Here is a 16,118-nt window from a genome sequence, read left to right as displayed (position 1 = left end):
CCTAGGGAATGAAGCCGGACAAGTGGTAGAACTGTCAGTGGGGGAGACTTTCGGGGATAGTGACCATAACTCTTAAGATTTAAGGTAGTTATGGAAAAGGACCAAGACGGACCACAAATAAAGGTACTGAATTGGGGGCAGGCCGATTTCAATATGATAAAACAGGAGCTGGCCAAAGTGGACTGGGAGCAGCTACTTGTAGGAAAGTCTACATCAGACCAGTGGGAGTCATTAAAAGAGGAAATAGTGAGAGTTCAGAGCCAACATGTACCCGTTAAGGTGAAGGGTAGGACCAACAAGTCCAGGGAACCCTGGATGTCAAGAGATATAGAGGATTCGATCAGGAAAAAAAAGGAGGCTTATGGCAGATTCAGAGTGCTGAAAACAGCAGAGGCACTGGAAGAGTATAGAAAGTGTAGGGGAGTACTTAAAAAAGTAATTAGGAGAGAGAAGAGGGGACATGATAAAACACTGACGAGCAAGGTAAAGGAAAATCCCAAGGTGTTTTATAAGTATATTAAGGGCAAGAGGATAACCAAGGAAAGAGTAGGGCCTAATCAGGACCAAAGTGGCAATCTGTGTGTGGAGCCGGAGGACATAGGTGAGGTTTTAAATGATTACTTTTCATCTTTTCATCTGTGTTCACTATGGAGAAGGACGATGGAGGTGTAGAGATCAGGGAGGGGGATTGTGATATACTTGAACAAATTAGCATTCAAAGGGAGGAAGTATTAGCTGTTTTAGTGGGCTTAAAAGTGGATAAATCCCCAGGCCCAGATGAGATGTATCCCAGGCTGTTATGTGAGGCAAGGGAGGAGATAGCAGGGGCTCTCACACAAACTTCAAATCCTCTCTCACCACAGGAGAGGTACCAGAGGATTGGAGGACAGCAAATGTGGTACCTTTATTCAAGAAGGGTAGCAGGGATAAACCAGGTAATTACAGGCTGGTGAGTCTAACATCAGTGGTAGGGAAACTATTGGAAAAAATTCTGAGGGACAGGATTAATCTCCACTTGGAGAGGCAGGGATTAATCAGGGATAGTCAGCATGGCTTTGTCAGGGGGAGATTGTGTCTAACTAACTTGATTGAATTCTTTGAGGCAGTGACTAGATGTGTAGATGAGGGTAAAGCAGTTGACGTAGTCTCCATGGACTTCAGTAAGGCTTTTGATAAGGTTTCGCATGGGAGATTGGTTAAGAAGGTAAGAGCCCATGGGATCCAGGGCAATTTGGCAAATTGGATCCAAAATTGGCTTAGTGGCAGCAGGCAGACAGAGGGTGATGGTCAAGGTTTGTTTTTGCGAATGGAAGCCTGTGACCAGTGGTGTACCACAGGGATCAGTGCTGGGACCCTTGCTGTTTGTAGTGAACATAAACGATTTAGACGTGAATATAGGAGGTATGATCAGTAAGTTCGCAGATGACACAAAAATTGGTGGTGTCATAAATAGTGAGGAGGAAAGCCTTAGATTACAGGACGATATAGATGGGCTGGTAAGATGGGCGGAGCAGTGGCAAATGGAATCTAATCCTGAGAAATGTGAGGTGATGCATTTTGGGAGGACTAACAAGGCAAGGGAATGTACAATGGATGGTATGACCCGAGGAAGTCTAGAGGGTCAGAGGGACCTTGGTGTACCTGTCCATAGATCACTGAAGGCAGCGGCAGAGGTAGATAAGGTGGTTAGGAAGGCATATGGGATACTTGCCTTTATTAGCCGAGGCGTAGAATATAAGAGCAGGGAAGTTATGATGGAGCTGTATAAAACGCTAGTTAGGCAACAGCTGGAGTACTGTGTACAGTTCTGGGCACCACACTGTAGGAAAGATATGATTGCCCTGGAAAGGATGCAGAGGAGATTCACCAGGATGTTGCCTGGGCCGGAGCATTTCAGCTATGAAGAGAGACTGAAAAAGCTAGGGTTGTTTTCCTTAGAGCAGAGAAGACTGAGGGGGGGGAACATGATTGAGGTATACAAAATTATGAGGGACATTGATAGGTTAGATAGGAAGAAACATTTTCCCTTAGTGGAGGGGTCAATAACCAAGGGGCATAGATTTAAGGTAAGGGGCAGGAGGTTTAGAGGGGATTTGAGGAAAAACTTTTTCCCTCAGAGGGTGGTTGGAATCTGAAGCATACTGCCTGAAGAGGTGGCAGAGGCAGGAACCCTCACAACTTTTAAGAAGTATCTAGATGAGTTCTTGAAACGCTATAGTATACAAGGCTACGGGCCAAGTGCTGGAACATGGGATTAGAATAGTTAGGTGCTTGATGGTCGGCACAGACACGATGGGCCGAAGGGCCTGTTTCTGTGCTGTATAACTCAATGGCTTTATGACTATGACTCTGCTGTAATTAAATACCTTAATTTTCTCACTTCTATTAGCCCCTAGGTTACTCTCTTGTTCTAGTATGTAACTTGTTTCTTCTACTGTGAAGACAGACACAAAATAGTTGTTCAATGTCTCTGCCATCCCCTCATTCCCTGTGATAATTTCTCCTGTCTCTGCTTCTAAGGGACCAATGTTTACTTTAGTTACTCTCTTCCTTTTTATATACTTGTAAAAGCTCTTAAAAATCTGTTTTATATTCCTAGCTGGTTTACTCTTATATTCTATTTTTTCCCTATTTATCAACTTCTTGATGGCCTTTTGCTGGTTACTGAAACACTCCCAGTCTTCAGACTTACTACAATACTTTGCAACATTATAAGCCTCTTCTTTTAATCTAATACTATCCTTAACCTCCTTTGTAAGCCACAAATGATTCTTTCTTGTTGAGTTTTTGTTTTTCAATGGAATGTTTTTTTGTTGAACATTTTGAATTGTTTCTCTAAATGTTTCCCGCTATTTATTTGCTACTATACCTTTTAGTCTATTTAACCAATCAACCTTAGCCAACATTCCCCTCATACCTATGTAATTGGCTTTGTTTAAGATTCTTGTTTGTGATTGGAGTATGTCGTTTTCAAATTTAATGTGGAATTTAATTGTATTATGATCACTATTTGCCAGTGGATCTTTAACTATGACATTATTAATTAACCCTGCCTCATTGCACAATATTAGATCTAAAATAGCTGAATAGTTGGTTCTGCATCATATTGCTCCAGCAAACTGTCAAAAAAGCATTCTGCAAACTCATCTTCCAGACTACCTTTGCCAATTTGTTTGGTCCAGTCTATATGAAGATAAAAGACCCCAACTTTTGCATAGCCTTTGTTACAAGCTCCAATAATTTCTTGTTTAATGGTCAGTCCAATTATATAACTACTGTTAGGGGGCCTATAATCTACTCCCACCAGTGTTTTCTGCCCCTTGCTATTCCTAATCTCCACCCATACTAATTCTACTTCCTCATTTTCTGAACCAAGATCCTGTCTCACTAATGTCCCAATGTCAACCTCTCCAGCATTGAAAATTAACTATTACAACTGTGGAGTCTCATTTCTTCACATTTTAATTGTTGGGAGATTTTAGAAATGTAAAATTCAAAATTTCTGTACCGGTTTCACATTGGCCCAAATTTTCAGGTCAACAGCAAAGGGACAGCATTTAACCGCTGACCTTGAAGAAAATTTCCACAAAAGTCTAGCAGACTTTAGAGTGTCCATTTCCCCATTCCAATGTGATTTTATTTTATTTTATTTTTTATTTAGAGATACAGCACTGAAACAGGCCCTTCGGCCCACCGAGTCTGTGCCAACCAACAACCACCCATTTATACTAACCCTACAGTAATCCCATATTCCTTACCACCTACCTACACGAGGAGCAATTTACAATGACCAATTTACCTATCACCTACAAGTCTTTGGCTGTGGGAGGAAACCGGAGCACCCGGCGAAAACCCACACGGTTGCAGGGAGAACTTGCAAACTCCACACAGGCAGTAGCCAGAATTGAACCCGGGTCCCTGCTAACCACGGCGCCACTGGCCCGCCCCTAGATTTTGAATCCAGTACCATCAATAAGGGATCTGTGGCATCCAGCAAAAGTGAAGTCATCAAGCAGGCTGAGCAGCCAAATTGAAGAATTCTCACAGCAAACCAGGAAATAAAAGGCACATAATATAATTCATTTCTTAATCATTTTACAAAATACAAATTTAAAGATTAAGATGTACACATGGGATGAAGGTAGAAGCTGAAATATCGTAACTTTAACAAGAATAAAAATTATTTTTAAAAAATCAAGTAATTATCATGTAGTAGAGGGATGAAACTCCACACTTATAAAATTAATTTTTCATAGCCAGAGATGTTATTCAGCAATAATTATGACTCAGTACACCATTAACAACTCGCTACATCTCATTCAACAAAGCTTAACATTTTCAATGGCATTTGCTGTGAGAATAGTGCATAAACAGTTGAAGTTCACATCAAATCACTGATTCTGTGTTGATTGCATCTGCAAAGAATGCTACAGCGTACCCTGTGGAGGAGCAGGGTATCACTGACGGCAATTTGTGGATTTCCGCGTTTAATTGCATGTAGGAAAGCCAGAAGTTGCTGTCAGTTTTACACATTAGTGACACGGAGCACCGACCGTCTCAATATCATTACAACCATAAATCCTGGGCCATCGAATTCACCCACTCTAATTTATACTTCCTTCTCAGTCCTTGTTCTGTTCATTTCACAATCCTTCAATCTGATTGGTTAAGCAGATACACTGTTGCTTGCCCTGTTCACTCAGGTCCCAGATGTCCTGTTTCTCTTGCTGCAATGTTATCAGCTCACACTTTCAGCAACTCGTCACGCAAAAAAATGTAAAACGTAAGCCTGGACCATTATCTGTTTCATTTCTTTTTCTGTTGCTTCCTTTGCCATCTAGTGGAAAACAACAGCATATTCATGCTATCTCTCTAAAGAAAGGTGCTGGCTATATTTTAGGTGAAATATTAAACAAAGGCCCCATTTGTCAGTTCAGGAAGACATAAAAGATCCTATGACACTAAAAAAAATCAGGGAAGTTCTGTGTCCTGGTCAACATTTATCCCTCAACCAATTAATGCACTTCCTGAGATTGTGTTGCAGGCAGGTTCAATTGAGGCAATTCAAAAGGGAATTAGACTGTTATTTGAAAAGAAAGAATGTGCAGGGTTACAGGGACAAGTCGGGGAGTGAATTGCTCCTTCGCAGAGCTGGTGCAGACAAGCCGAATGGCGGCCTCCTGTGCTGTAACAATTCTGTGATTATTTTATTGCCATTTTTTGTTGTGCATAACTTTGTTACTGTGTTTGCCAAAAAAAGTAACAACAAAAATAATTAATTGGCTGAAAAAAGACTTATGTGACATTGTGAGGATGTGAAAGGCACTGTATAAGTTTTTTTTAAATTAAATCTGTTTGTAATATTAGATGAAGTAAGAATGTTGGGGCACTGGGAGAACTCCCTCTTCTTTGAATAGTGCCATGTTAATTTGGAATTTGAGGCAAATCAAACCAATTCCTCAGAGAACAGCCACCCAATAAAAGGCCCTTACAGCATACTCTCAAGTCGCAAGTAAACATTTTGTTACTGCAATGTTACTCATTTGAGGAAAATCTACTCTCTAGTAAGGTACACTGTATTGCTGCAAGTTCAAAGAAGATATGCAAACAGAAATTATTTCCTATCCTTGCTTCAGTTATCTGAATAATTTAAAGATGGGGAATCATTTTATGCATCTAGAACCCTTAATTAATTCAAATTGGCATGATCCAATTCCAGTGCTGGAAGCACCTCATAACAGACTTCTGAAGGCAGCACAAAGTAATTGACTACTTCACTTGCCTAATTCTGGAAATTATTTGTTTGAACAAAATTGTTATGTTTCATAAATTACAAGTTACAAATATTAAGTATTTAACTAACCATCTATAAAAGTACGTTATATATATATCAGCTATGTATTAATTACTATGAATTGCCCTAATTATAATCTCTCATTCCACTGATTTAATTAGTGTAAAAATATTGATGACTATAGATGATAAACCAATTGTGAAATCCTTACTATTACAGTGACTAAAAGCTCTTGGCATTCAAAGGGACTATTGGCTTGAGAGACAGAAAACTTCTAAGTCAAGGAAGTTTGTCATGGGTCTGCTATAATGTGCGCAATAAGCTGGAAATTATCACATTTGAACCTGTTCGCAAATAATGCTGCTATGAATACCACAACACATCAGCATTCTGGATTCCCCAAACCTTCCCAATTTGCCCCATAGAGAGGTTATTTTACATTATTGATTTGTTAGTGAAACACTCGGCAGTTTTCTAAGTATAAAATAATCTTTTGTGTGCTTTAGCTGATGAAGATGCAGTGCTATCAGCATCTACATCACTGGAAAAAAGAAAAAAAGGTAAGAAAAGCACAGTTTTTTTTTTAATTATTAAAAAATATAAAAATGCATATGTGCTTTATTGTAAATTTCAATGCATATAAGCAGAAAAGGTACAGTTGTGGAAACTTATGATGCAAATAAAGGGTGAGGGGTGACACAGTGATATAGTCTATTGGAGTATCAGTGTATGTTGCCATGAAATGGAGGGATGAATGCTAGTTATCCCCATTTCACCAAGCTCTTAGGGGGAATTTTATGCTCCCTCCCTCCCAGTGGGTTTGGAGGTGGGAGAGCATAAAATCGGGTGGGTTGGTATTAGGAGGTGGTGTTCCCACCACCATCACACCTCTGCCAAAATTTAGTCCAGGGCGGGAAGGCCTGTGAATGACCTTCCCGGCCTTCCGCCAATTGATGCTCTTAACTGAGCAATTATCCCTGAATTAAGGGCCTCTTCCCGCTGCAGCCACAATTAGCTCTGCAGCGGGTGGCCCTGTTGCCACACAGGATACACAGCATGGAAAACTGTATGGGCTGCTTCCCGGCTCCGGGGGTGGGAAGTGTCCCTCGTTTAAAGGCACTTAGTGTCTGATCAAGGGACCAGGCATTGGAAAGGGGGGGGGGGGGGGGGCCGCTGAGAGCCACCCTCTGCCTTTGCTGTCGACCCCCACCCCACAGACCCTTCCCACCCTGACATACCTGTGGCCTGGGTCCAGCGATGCTCCTCAGCTTCCAGTGGGTGCTCTGCAAAAGCGGGACTTCTAGTGACAGGGTCCTTGATGCCATAGAAGGCCTGCTGCTGTCCACTTAAGTGCCTGATTGGCACTAGATTCCACGGGTCTTCCAGAGAAGAGGTGTTGTGCGGACCTCGGCATCACCTTTTCCGGACGTCGAGACCCCCAATCATCAGAATAAAATTCCCCCCTTAGTCTCCATCATTGTGAAGAAGTTCCTAGCTTTTATTTGTTTGGCACCTCTGCACAATGGAATGGAGAATCATTGTCATGTCACTGTTGCACACTTCCTAGCAACCTGCTGAAGAGTAGCATTGGCAGAGGCTTAGAGTAAGCCATCCCAGATGGGGGTGAGTGGGAATGGATTTAATACCTTCAAAAATGTGGATGAGGGAATGGAAGCCATATAAAAGAGATGTTATTATTGGCGAGAAATTCAGTTGACCAACAAGGTATTGAGATTGCCAGCGAATATGGACACATCTGCTTCGGAACATTGATACATTCCCAGGAAAACAACATAAACAATGAACACAAAAGCAAAATGCTGTGGATGCTGGAAACCTGAAATAAAAACAGAAAATGCTCAAAATACTCAGCAGGTCAGGCAGCATCAGTGGAGGGAGAAACAGTGTTTATGTTTTAGGTCGATGACCCTTCATCAGAACCTTTGCTTTGTCAATGGATCACTGAGTTAATCCAGTGAGCGACTGAACTATACAGCCAAGATCGATACGAGGTCTCCACTAAGGAAAGTGTGCATTTAGATACCTGGGGAGAGGAGATTTCCCTGTGTGCTTTGTGCAACAAAATCATAACCTTTTATGAAAAATTAGTTTACAATTTTGGAGGGATAACTTTTGACTCATTAATATACGTGGGATCTTTTGGTAATCCTTTAGGAAGGTTGCATTTTATATGTTAACCAGAAACATGCACCATGCACATGGTGACTGGCCTAATGTATATAATATGACATTTTCCACAGGTAAAAAATCTCAAATTGCCCTGGAAGAGAAAATAAGAATGCTGGAAGAAAAATGTAAAGTAAAAGAGACTGAGCGGGTAGACTTGGAACTCAAATTAACACAAGTAAAGGAGAATCTGAAGAAAATCATTGCAAGGGGAGCAGAAATTAGTCTATTCGTTGACTCCAAATCAGACTCTTCTGGTCTGCAGGTACTTGAGTGTTTTATTTTTGTATTAGAAAAGGAAATCAACTGTGAAAAATAAAGCAACTAACGGTAACATCTTTTGAATATTACACACTTAAGTTTAGTTGTCAGTTTCTTTCAGTTGATAGAAGCTTCTCTTTTGAGTTAGAAGGTTGTGGGTTCAAGGCCCACTCTTGAGAACACAGTCTAGCCTCAAACACCAGTACAAGATTGAGGAAGTAGTGCATTTATCAGTCTGTCAGATGGCATATTAGACTAACCTCCCAACTGCCTCTTCAGCTGGGTGTAAAAGATCTCATTACACTATTTGTAAGAGAGCAGGAAGTTCTCCTGGTGTTCTGGCCAACATTCTTTCTTCAACCAACATCAACAAAAACAGATGAACTGATCAGTCGTCACATTCATCTTGATGTGTGCAAAGTAGCTTCCAAACTGTTTACACAATAACAGTCATTGCACTTCCATTAGTAATTCATTGTATGTTAAGTGCTTTGAGACATTTGCAAGAAATATAATAAAAGTTCCATATAAATGCAAGTCCTTTTTTGATATAACTGGAAGAGATAAATTTTGTATACCAGCATTCAATCCAATGTAAAATGATACAAAGTGCCGTGTCTTGCCCCATGACTCATTTAATAAATCCACTATTCAGATTAAATCCTGAATCTTTCCTGAGTTAGCTGATCTCAACCAGGGCTGCTATAAGGGCACTAGAATTGGCCTCAACACCCATAATCTAAAGAGCAAGATCTCATGAGTTTTATTGATATCCAATGACTTGTTCTGAAAAGTGTCCATGCATGGATGTCGAATAAGGCAAAGATTCAGCATGCACCTGAATTTCTGCTGAGCTACTCATGGTAGGTGAATCTTCTTGCTGGGAAAATTGCCCCTTTAAAATACAAGATGATGGTTTGTACGAGACGTTCTCTAATAGCTCAGTTGCTAAATGCACAGTCTAATGTAACTAAGCCACATGTTGGAAAGAGGCTCCAGGTTGAATCTCTAACTTGCACTGAGTTGCCTGATCTTAACTGAATTATCACTGTTGGTTAAAGCAGCTGAGCTTAAAGAAGGTAAAAATAAACCAGATACTCAAGTCCAGTGGCTAATCAGGGACTTGGATTAGAAAGTGTCATTGTCTGAACATCAGGTGAGGATAACATTGTGTTTAGCTGTGTTCCCTCAAATGTTTGCATAGATCACCAACACATTGTCAGGTCACAAATCTGGCCACTTGTGTGAGGTAATGGAGGGCTTTCAGCATCACAGGCAAATGCAACTCAGCACTTCCAGATGGTGAGGAGAAAGAAAAAGTACAAAAAGCTATGCTGCAGATAATAATATAGCAGAAAACATGGAAGAATGGCAATGTTTTCAGTGTGGGAATTGTATTTGGGCTTGACGAGGTGAAAACGTACACTCTTGCAAACATGTAGTGTAGTCTGAGCTTACAGTTCCTGAAATACACGGGCCGGCATTTGATGCCACCCCAAGGAGCCGGATGGTGGTGGGGGGATGACGGACAATAGAGCGGGAGGCCTTCCCGACCTGCTCCCGCCTCCGCCCCACTTTACGTAGGGTAGGGGGGGCGATAAACGGGCTGCCCACCCCAGGCCAATCAAGGCCCTTAAGTGGCCAATAAACGGCAACTTAAGGGCCTTTGCCCGCCTCCACGCGGATTTTACGCATGGCAAGTGGGCGTCCTGGAACCAGGAAAAGCCGCCCAGGTAAAGCTGTTGGCCTCTCTGCGCCCCGGGGGTGGACCCTGACAATCGGGCACATGGTCATGGTGCCCCATTGAGGACCACCCACACTTCCCCAACCACCCCCAGGACCTAAGATGCCCCCGCCCCTTCCCTCCAAACAGCCACTCTTGCCTCGCCAGGGGCCAACCGATGACCCCCGGTGAGGCAACCCAAACCTACCTGGACTCCTGGCTCCATGTCCTCGACTGGGCTGCAGTCCCAGCAGTGGCCAACTGATGTAGGTTTGGTTATGGTAAAAAAAAAGCTCTGCACTCAACGGTCTGAACTTTATTCGGGCATACACTCCGCGGCGGCGCCCTTTAAACTTGGCGGGGTGACCGCACTCAGCGTCCGCTGCAGAGCCCCTGTGATATTTCACGCGGGGGCTCATTTAAATAGTGGGGGTGGAGCGCCTGCCCCGATGACGTATGGCGGCAGCATCTGCGTCCTTGGCAACGGCGTCTGGCGCCACTGCACAGGCGTCGGCACCAATTTGTGAAGGGCTTTAAGCCCTTAGAATTACTTCAAATTTTTAAACAGGCAGCTGTATGAAATTTTTATTAAACAATAAAAAATATGTGGATGGCCCTTCCCCAATCCCCCAATGGTCATTTCAATGCCCAAAATGACCAACACAATCCTTTTTCCCTACCCGAACGTTACCCCCTAAACTTATAACATTTGGCCTATAACCCCTTCCCACCATCCCCACATCCAATATAAATTGATTTCCCCGCTCCTCCACCCCTCCCACCCTGAAATTTCTATTACTGCCCTCTCCCCACCAGGTTCTTAGCTCAGAACTCGGTGCGGAGTTCCGAAGGCACGCGAAGGCCAAATGGAGGCCGTAAAATCGGCGTGGGATGGCAGGTACGTTAATTTGAATATAATTACTGTCGGTTTAAATATGGAGATGAAGGGCCCGCTGCCAGGCGGCGTGGGGCCACACCCAGGTCCCCCTGTCGCCGGTAATATGCGGCGGGTCCTTCTCGATGTCGCGGGTTGAGGCAGACCTCTTCCCACAACATTTTACCAGTCCCCACGCCATGACCTGCAGCCCAACTTGTGTGGATTAGTGATTCAATTATTAAAATGTTGTCTTCTGTTCCCACAGACTGAAAACAGTTACACAGAACATCATTTCGTTCCTGTGAACTGTGCTTCAGAAATGAGAAGGAGAGCTCCCACCATGATATCCTCCAGTAAAGGATGTGTCTTACGGAAGGCTAAGGTATCAGCATGTTTTGATATCCTATTCCTAGTAGAAACTGAGAAGTCACATAAACATACTGTTCAGCTTCAGTTTGCCACTGCAAGTGGTGCCATGTACAAACAACCAAGTTTTCAGTAAAATATGATGCTTCTCCATTGGTGTGAGGTTGTTAGTGGAAATGCATGTGCACATACAGATGTAATGACTGAAATATAAAATGGCACACGAACAAGCAACACTGAATTCTGCTTCGTAATTGCATTTAAGACTTAACGATTGTTAATGGAAAAAAATTGTGCAATTATAATTTTACAGGATAAGTTAGGTTTCTAGTTTATTTCTAAGAATTAATACTGATGCTTATCTGTGAGCTAATTTATGGCAGTGAAATCCAATGGAAACATTTTCGTACAGCACAGAAAATAGGAATAAAGAACTTCAACTATTTTCCCTAGATTTTTCTGTTATGGCTATGCACTCTACCCCATCCCCTGCCCCCATTCACCTTCACCCCCTGATGATGTTATAGAAAAAAGCAAGTTACGTTCACTTTTAATTATTTCTGTTTGCGGATCTATAAGTGGATATGGGCAGAAAGACAGGTAAGTAATTTATTGGATTCAGTACCAAATTCAATGGCACAGATTTTGTGGTCAGCGGCGAAGTGAAGGGACTCACCGCTGATTTCGAAGAAAGCTGCGCACAAAAACCTAACGACCTCTGTGGTGTGCATTTCCCTTTTCCCGATGCTCATTTGAATCTGGCACCAAGTCAAGTGGATCTCCAGGCGTCCAGCAACAGTGATGGCATTCAGCAGGATAAGCAGCCAATCACATTGAAGAATTCTCACAGACGGCAAACCAAGAAAGAAAATGCACAGATTACCCTTCACTTTTTATTATTTTACAGAGTGAAATAAAAATTGGGATATACACATTAAAAGATGAAATATCATTAACAGACTTTAAAAATCTTATATTTAAAAATTATGGAATTATCATAATGGAAAAATTTGACATTACACAAATATAAAACTCCTTTTTCAGGGCCTGAGAGATTGCTGAGCAGTAGTTACGACATTCTACGTCATTAAAACTGAGTGAAATCTCATTACCAAGGTGTAACTTTCTCTGAGGTATTTTTCAGCGATATTACAGTGTAAAAGGGGACATTCCTGTCAATTCAGTGATTTCTAAAAATTGCTGTCTCCAGGGAATTAAACAGTGCACTTTGTGAAGGAGCAGGGAATCACAACTTCTGGATTTCTGCATTTAACTGCACATGTGCAAACACCAGAAGTTGCTGTCAGTTTCAGAAGAGTAATGATGGCAAACACCATCATTACAACTGCAAAATCCAGACCATTATAATGACAACTAAGTCAAAGTAGAACCCTTATGGGAATAATACAAAAACAGCAGAATTAAACTAATTAATAGTTTTGGTCTCCTTATTTAAGAAAGGATGTGAATGCGTTAGAGGCGGTTCAGAAGAGGTTTACTAGATTGATACCTGGAATGAGCAGGTTGTCTTATGACTGGGCTTGTTTTCACTGGAGTTTGGAAGAGTGAGGGGAGACTTGATTGAAGTTTATAAGATCCTTAACGGTCTTGACAAGGTGGATGTGGAAAGGATCTTCTTGTGGGTGAGTCCAGAACTAGGGGGGAATGTTTGAAAATTAAGGGTCGTCCTTTTAGGACAGAGATGAGGAGAACTTTTTTCTCTCAGAGGGTTGTGCGACTTTGGAATTCTCTGCCTCAGAAGGTGGTGGAGGCGGGGTCATTTAATATTTTTAAGGCGGAGGTAGATAGATTCTTGTTCGGCAAGGGAATCAAAAATTATGGGGGGTAGATGGGATTGTGCAATTCGAGACAGAAACAGATCAGCCATGATCTTATTAAATGGCGGAGCAGGCTGGACAGTCTGAATGGCCTACTTCTGCTCCTAATTCGTATGGTCGTATTGCACAATGTACTTCACATAGCTATAAACAAAAATCAAAAGTGCTTCTTCACTATACAGTTTGGCAAATAAAACTCTAACAAAAGATTTCCTTTCTGTTTTTGATTATAGGAATGGGAGAAAAAGACAGGGACATGAAATGGACCGAGGAAGGTGGATGCAGGGATTATTTATTAAATTTGGAAAGAGTGTAATAAATGTAGGACTTTATCAAAGCTTGTCAGTTTTCGGGATGTGGAAAATGATGCTGTGTCTTCCTGCTCAAGCAGAAACTGCAAATGAGAGGAACATGTAAAGAAAAGAAAATGCTATAGGATGTGGGTTGGTAAGAGTTTGCCATAACTGCCTTGTTATTATACTTCAAGGCTGAAATTTTACTTCAAATTCCAAGCTCCAGATAATTTCTCCAGTGTGTCACAAAACTCATATTCCTTTATTTTATAATGGCTATCATAATGAAGACTGGAATGAAAATTCAACACGTGCAAGTGCTACTCAAAGGCATATCAATTCTTATCTGTAGCTGGATGTTACCTATAATAAATGCCTTCAGGAGATAAACAGAATAAGAAAGAAAATCAGGAATAATTAATAAATAGCTCATAATAATAACTCATCCTGAAAAGAACTGCTGATCCTAGTTGGACCAGACTTTATCATCTTCCAGGTGCATGCATTGTGTGGTTCATCTTTAAATAAGATTACAAAAACTCTGTGACTCTTCTGTATAAACTGTGAGGACCCTTACTTGTGTATGCTTTGGCAGTGGGAGCTAAACTGCTCAACTGATGGTTAAAAAAATACAGAATATTTAATAAATCTTGGACTAATCAAAAGTTATGTCACATCACATAACTATCCCATAGTGGCATTTCACTCAGCCCTTCACCCAGAGATCTCTATACTCAGACAGACCCATTAACATCTTTGCAACCTTAAATCCCTTTCTTGACAGCTACTGACTCAGAGTTAACTTATTTTTCTAGCAGTCTGTACCATTATTCTGTGAGGTAAATTTCTTCCAATCTTTATTTCTGTTCAAGGCTTGTGGATATTGGGTCATCAAGCTCCAGGCTAAAAACCTCACTACTTACTCTATCTTACGTATATCTTTCATTATTCTAATATCATTTCTCCTCTACGTCTTCTTCCCTACAGTGAAAATAGAGTCAGTCGCTTGAGGCTGTCTTCATATCTCCACTGAATCAATGAATTATATAGAGCAACCAGCAGCCTGGTCACTAAAACGAGGATTCATCCAATAGCATTTTGCCAATACTATGATACAGGAATTTATTAATAAAATAAAATAACATTGGTGCTTAGTAGGAATGTGATAATTAGAACTAAAAAGGTAAGGTTGTGCATCCGTACTTAGCCACATCACAGAGTCCACCATTGCCATGCTGCGTTGTGTAGTGGTTGTACAACAATTTATATTTATATAGCACCTCTGATGTAATAAAATGTCCCAAGGCGCCACACAGGAGCATTATAAAATAAAATATGAAACCGAGCCACATAGGAGATATTAGGTCAGATGACCAAAGGCTTTGTTGAAGAGGTAGGTTTAAGGAATGTTTTAAAAGGAGGAGAGCGGGGTGGAGAGGTGTAGGGAAGGAATTCCAGAGCTTGGGTCCTAGGCAACTGAAGGCATGGCAAACAGTGGTTTCATCAGGTCACTGACCTGAAACGTTAACTCTGCTTCTCTCTCCACAGATGCTGCCAGACCTGCTGAGTATTTCCAGCATTTCTTGTTGTTATTTCAGATTTCCAGCATCTGCAGTATTTGCTTTTAGAAAAGGAAGGAGGTTCTACTTAATATCCACAATTCAACAAAAGTCAGAATAAGTCAGGATTCATTTTGAATCAACAATTTAACAGATTAAAAATGTTAATGTGAAAAAGGATTTGTGAACAAGTTGCAGCTATTCATATTCAGTTCCTTTATTTACCATTTTGAGATGACACACGGCTCAAAATTGAGTGTTAATCCTTGCAGTCTTCAAAAAATAACTTTTTTCGCTCCTGACAATGAATTGCTATTAACACAAAACATTACAGGTCAAAACAAAAAGAATTATGAAAAGTATTTCTATGTTTAAAATATTTTCTGAACAAGTTTCTAATTTTCTATGTTTAGTTCAGTGTAGATGTGTGAAATAAATATTTTCTAAAAATGTACATTCCGAAAGCAGCTTGTAAATATGTGGAATTAATCTGCAATTTCTGTGTTTAATGTTTCAAAACAAATGAATTACCATTTTCCCATGAAACTCTCAGCTCAACTTTCCCCATGTTATGTAAAGGAATCTAGAAGTTTTTGCTTGTTCATTCCATTTGTACCTTTCATTTTACAGTTAATTCGTTCATGTGTATCTGTAATTGTGATTGAATCATGTACAATTTGATTGTCGGCAATTTTTACTTTGCAACAAAATTCTGTTTAATTTGTAAGCACTTTAAGGGATAAGGTTCCACATATATCTAAGGGATAATGAACAGTTTTCTAAATAATCTGATCTGTGGCCAAATGTTAATTATGTGCACTCCCTACACCCGCCCTCAAAAATAAAAGTTTTGCATCAAATAGTGTTGTAATTGAGTGCACTACATGACTGCCACCCATTTTCCTGTGAAGTATTACTGATTAGTGCCATAACTTGATAATGTGATTGGAGTTGAATCCATGTGCCAGTGAGGCTAGAAATAGGAAGATAGTGCAGCTAAACACGTGGCTAAACAGCTGGTGTAGAAGGGAGGGTTTCAGATATCTGGACCATTGGGATCTCTTCAGGGACAGATGGGACCTGTACAAGAAGGACAGGTTGCATCTAAACTGGAGGCGCGCAAATATCCTGGCTGCGAGGTTTGCTAGTGTCACTCGGGAGGGTTTAAACTAGTGTGGCAGGGGGGTGGGAAACAGAGCAGTAGGACAGCAAGTGAAATA

At 41.1% G+C, this 16,118-nt stretch overlaps 1 protein-coding gene across 3 annotated transcripts in view; it reads left to right on the top strand.

Moving 5' to 3' along the window:
• The window catches only part of afap1l1a (actin filament associated protein 1-like 1a), a 290,476-nt gene extending 274,729 nt beyond the window's left edge, over positions 1–15,747 (top strand). For all 3 annotated transcript variants that reach the window (XM_068043393.1, XM_068043390.1, XM_068043391.1), the window contains 4 exons: positions 6,301–6,354; positions 8,056–8,246; positions 11,108–11,224; positions 13,280–15,747. In XM_068043393.1, coding sequence (XP_067899494.1) covers positions 6,301–6,354; positions 8,056–8,246; positions 11,108–11,224; positions 13,280–13,306 — 389 coding nt within the window. In that variant the 3' untranslated portion in view covers positions 13,307–15,747. The remainder of the gene's footprint in view (positions 1–6,300; positions 6,355–8,055; positions 8,247–11,107; positions 11,225–13,279) is intronic.
• Positions 15,748–16,118: the final 371 nt, after the last annotated feature.

This window comes from Heterodontus francisci, chromosome 12 (assembly GCF_036365525.1).
Source record: "Heterodontus francisci isolate sHetFra1 chromosome 12, sHetFra1.hap1, whole genome shotgun sequence".
Lineage (NCBI taxonomy): Eukaryota > Metazoa > Chordata > Chondrichthyes > Heterodontiformes > Heterodontidae > Heterodontus > Heterodontus francisci.
The sequence above is the reverse complement of the archived record's forward strand: the minus strand, read 5'-3'. Positions and strand labels throughout refer to the sequence as shown.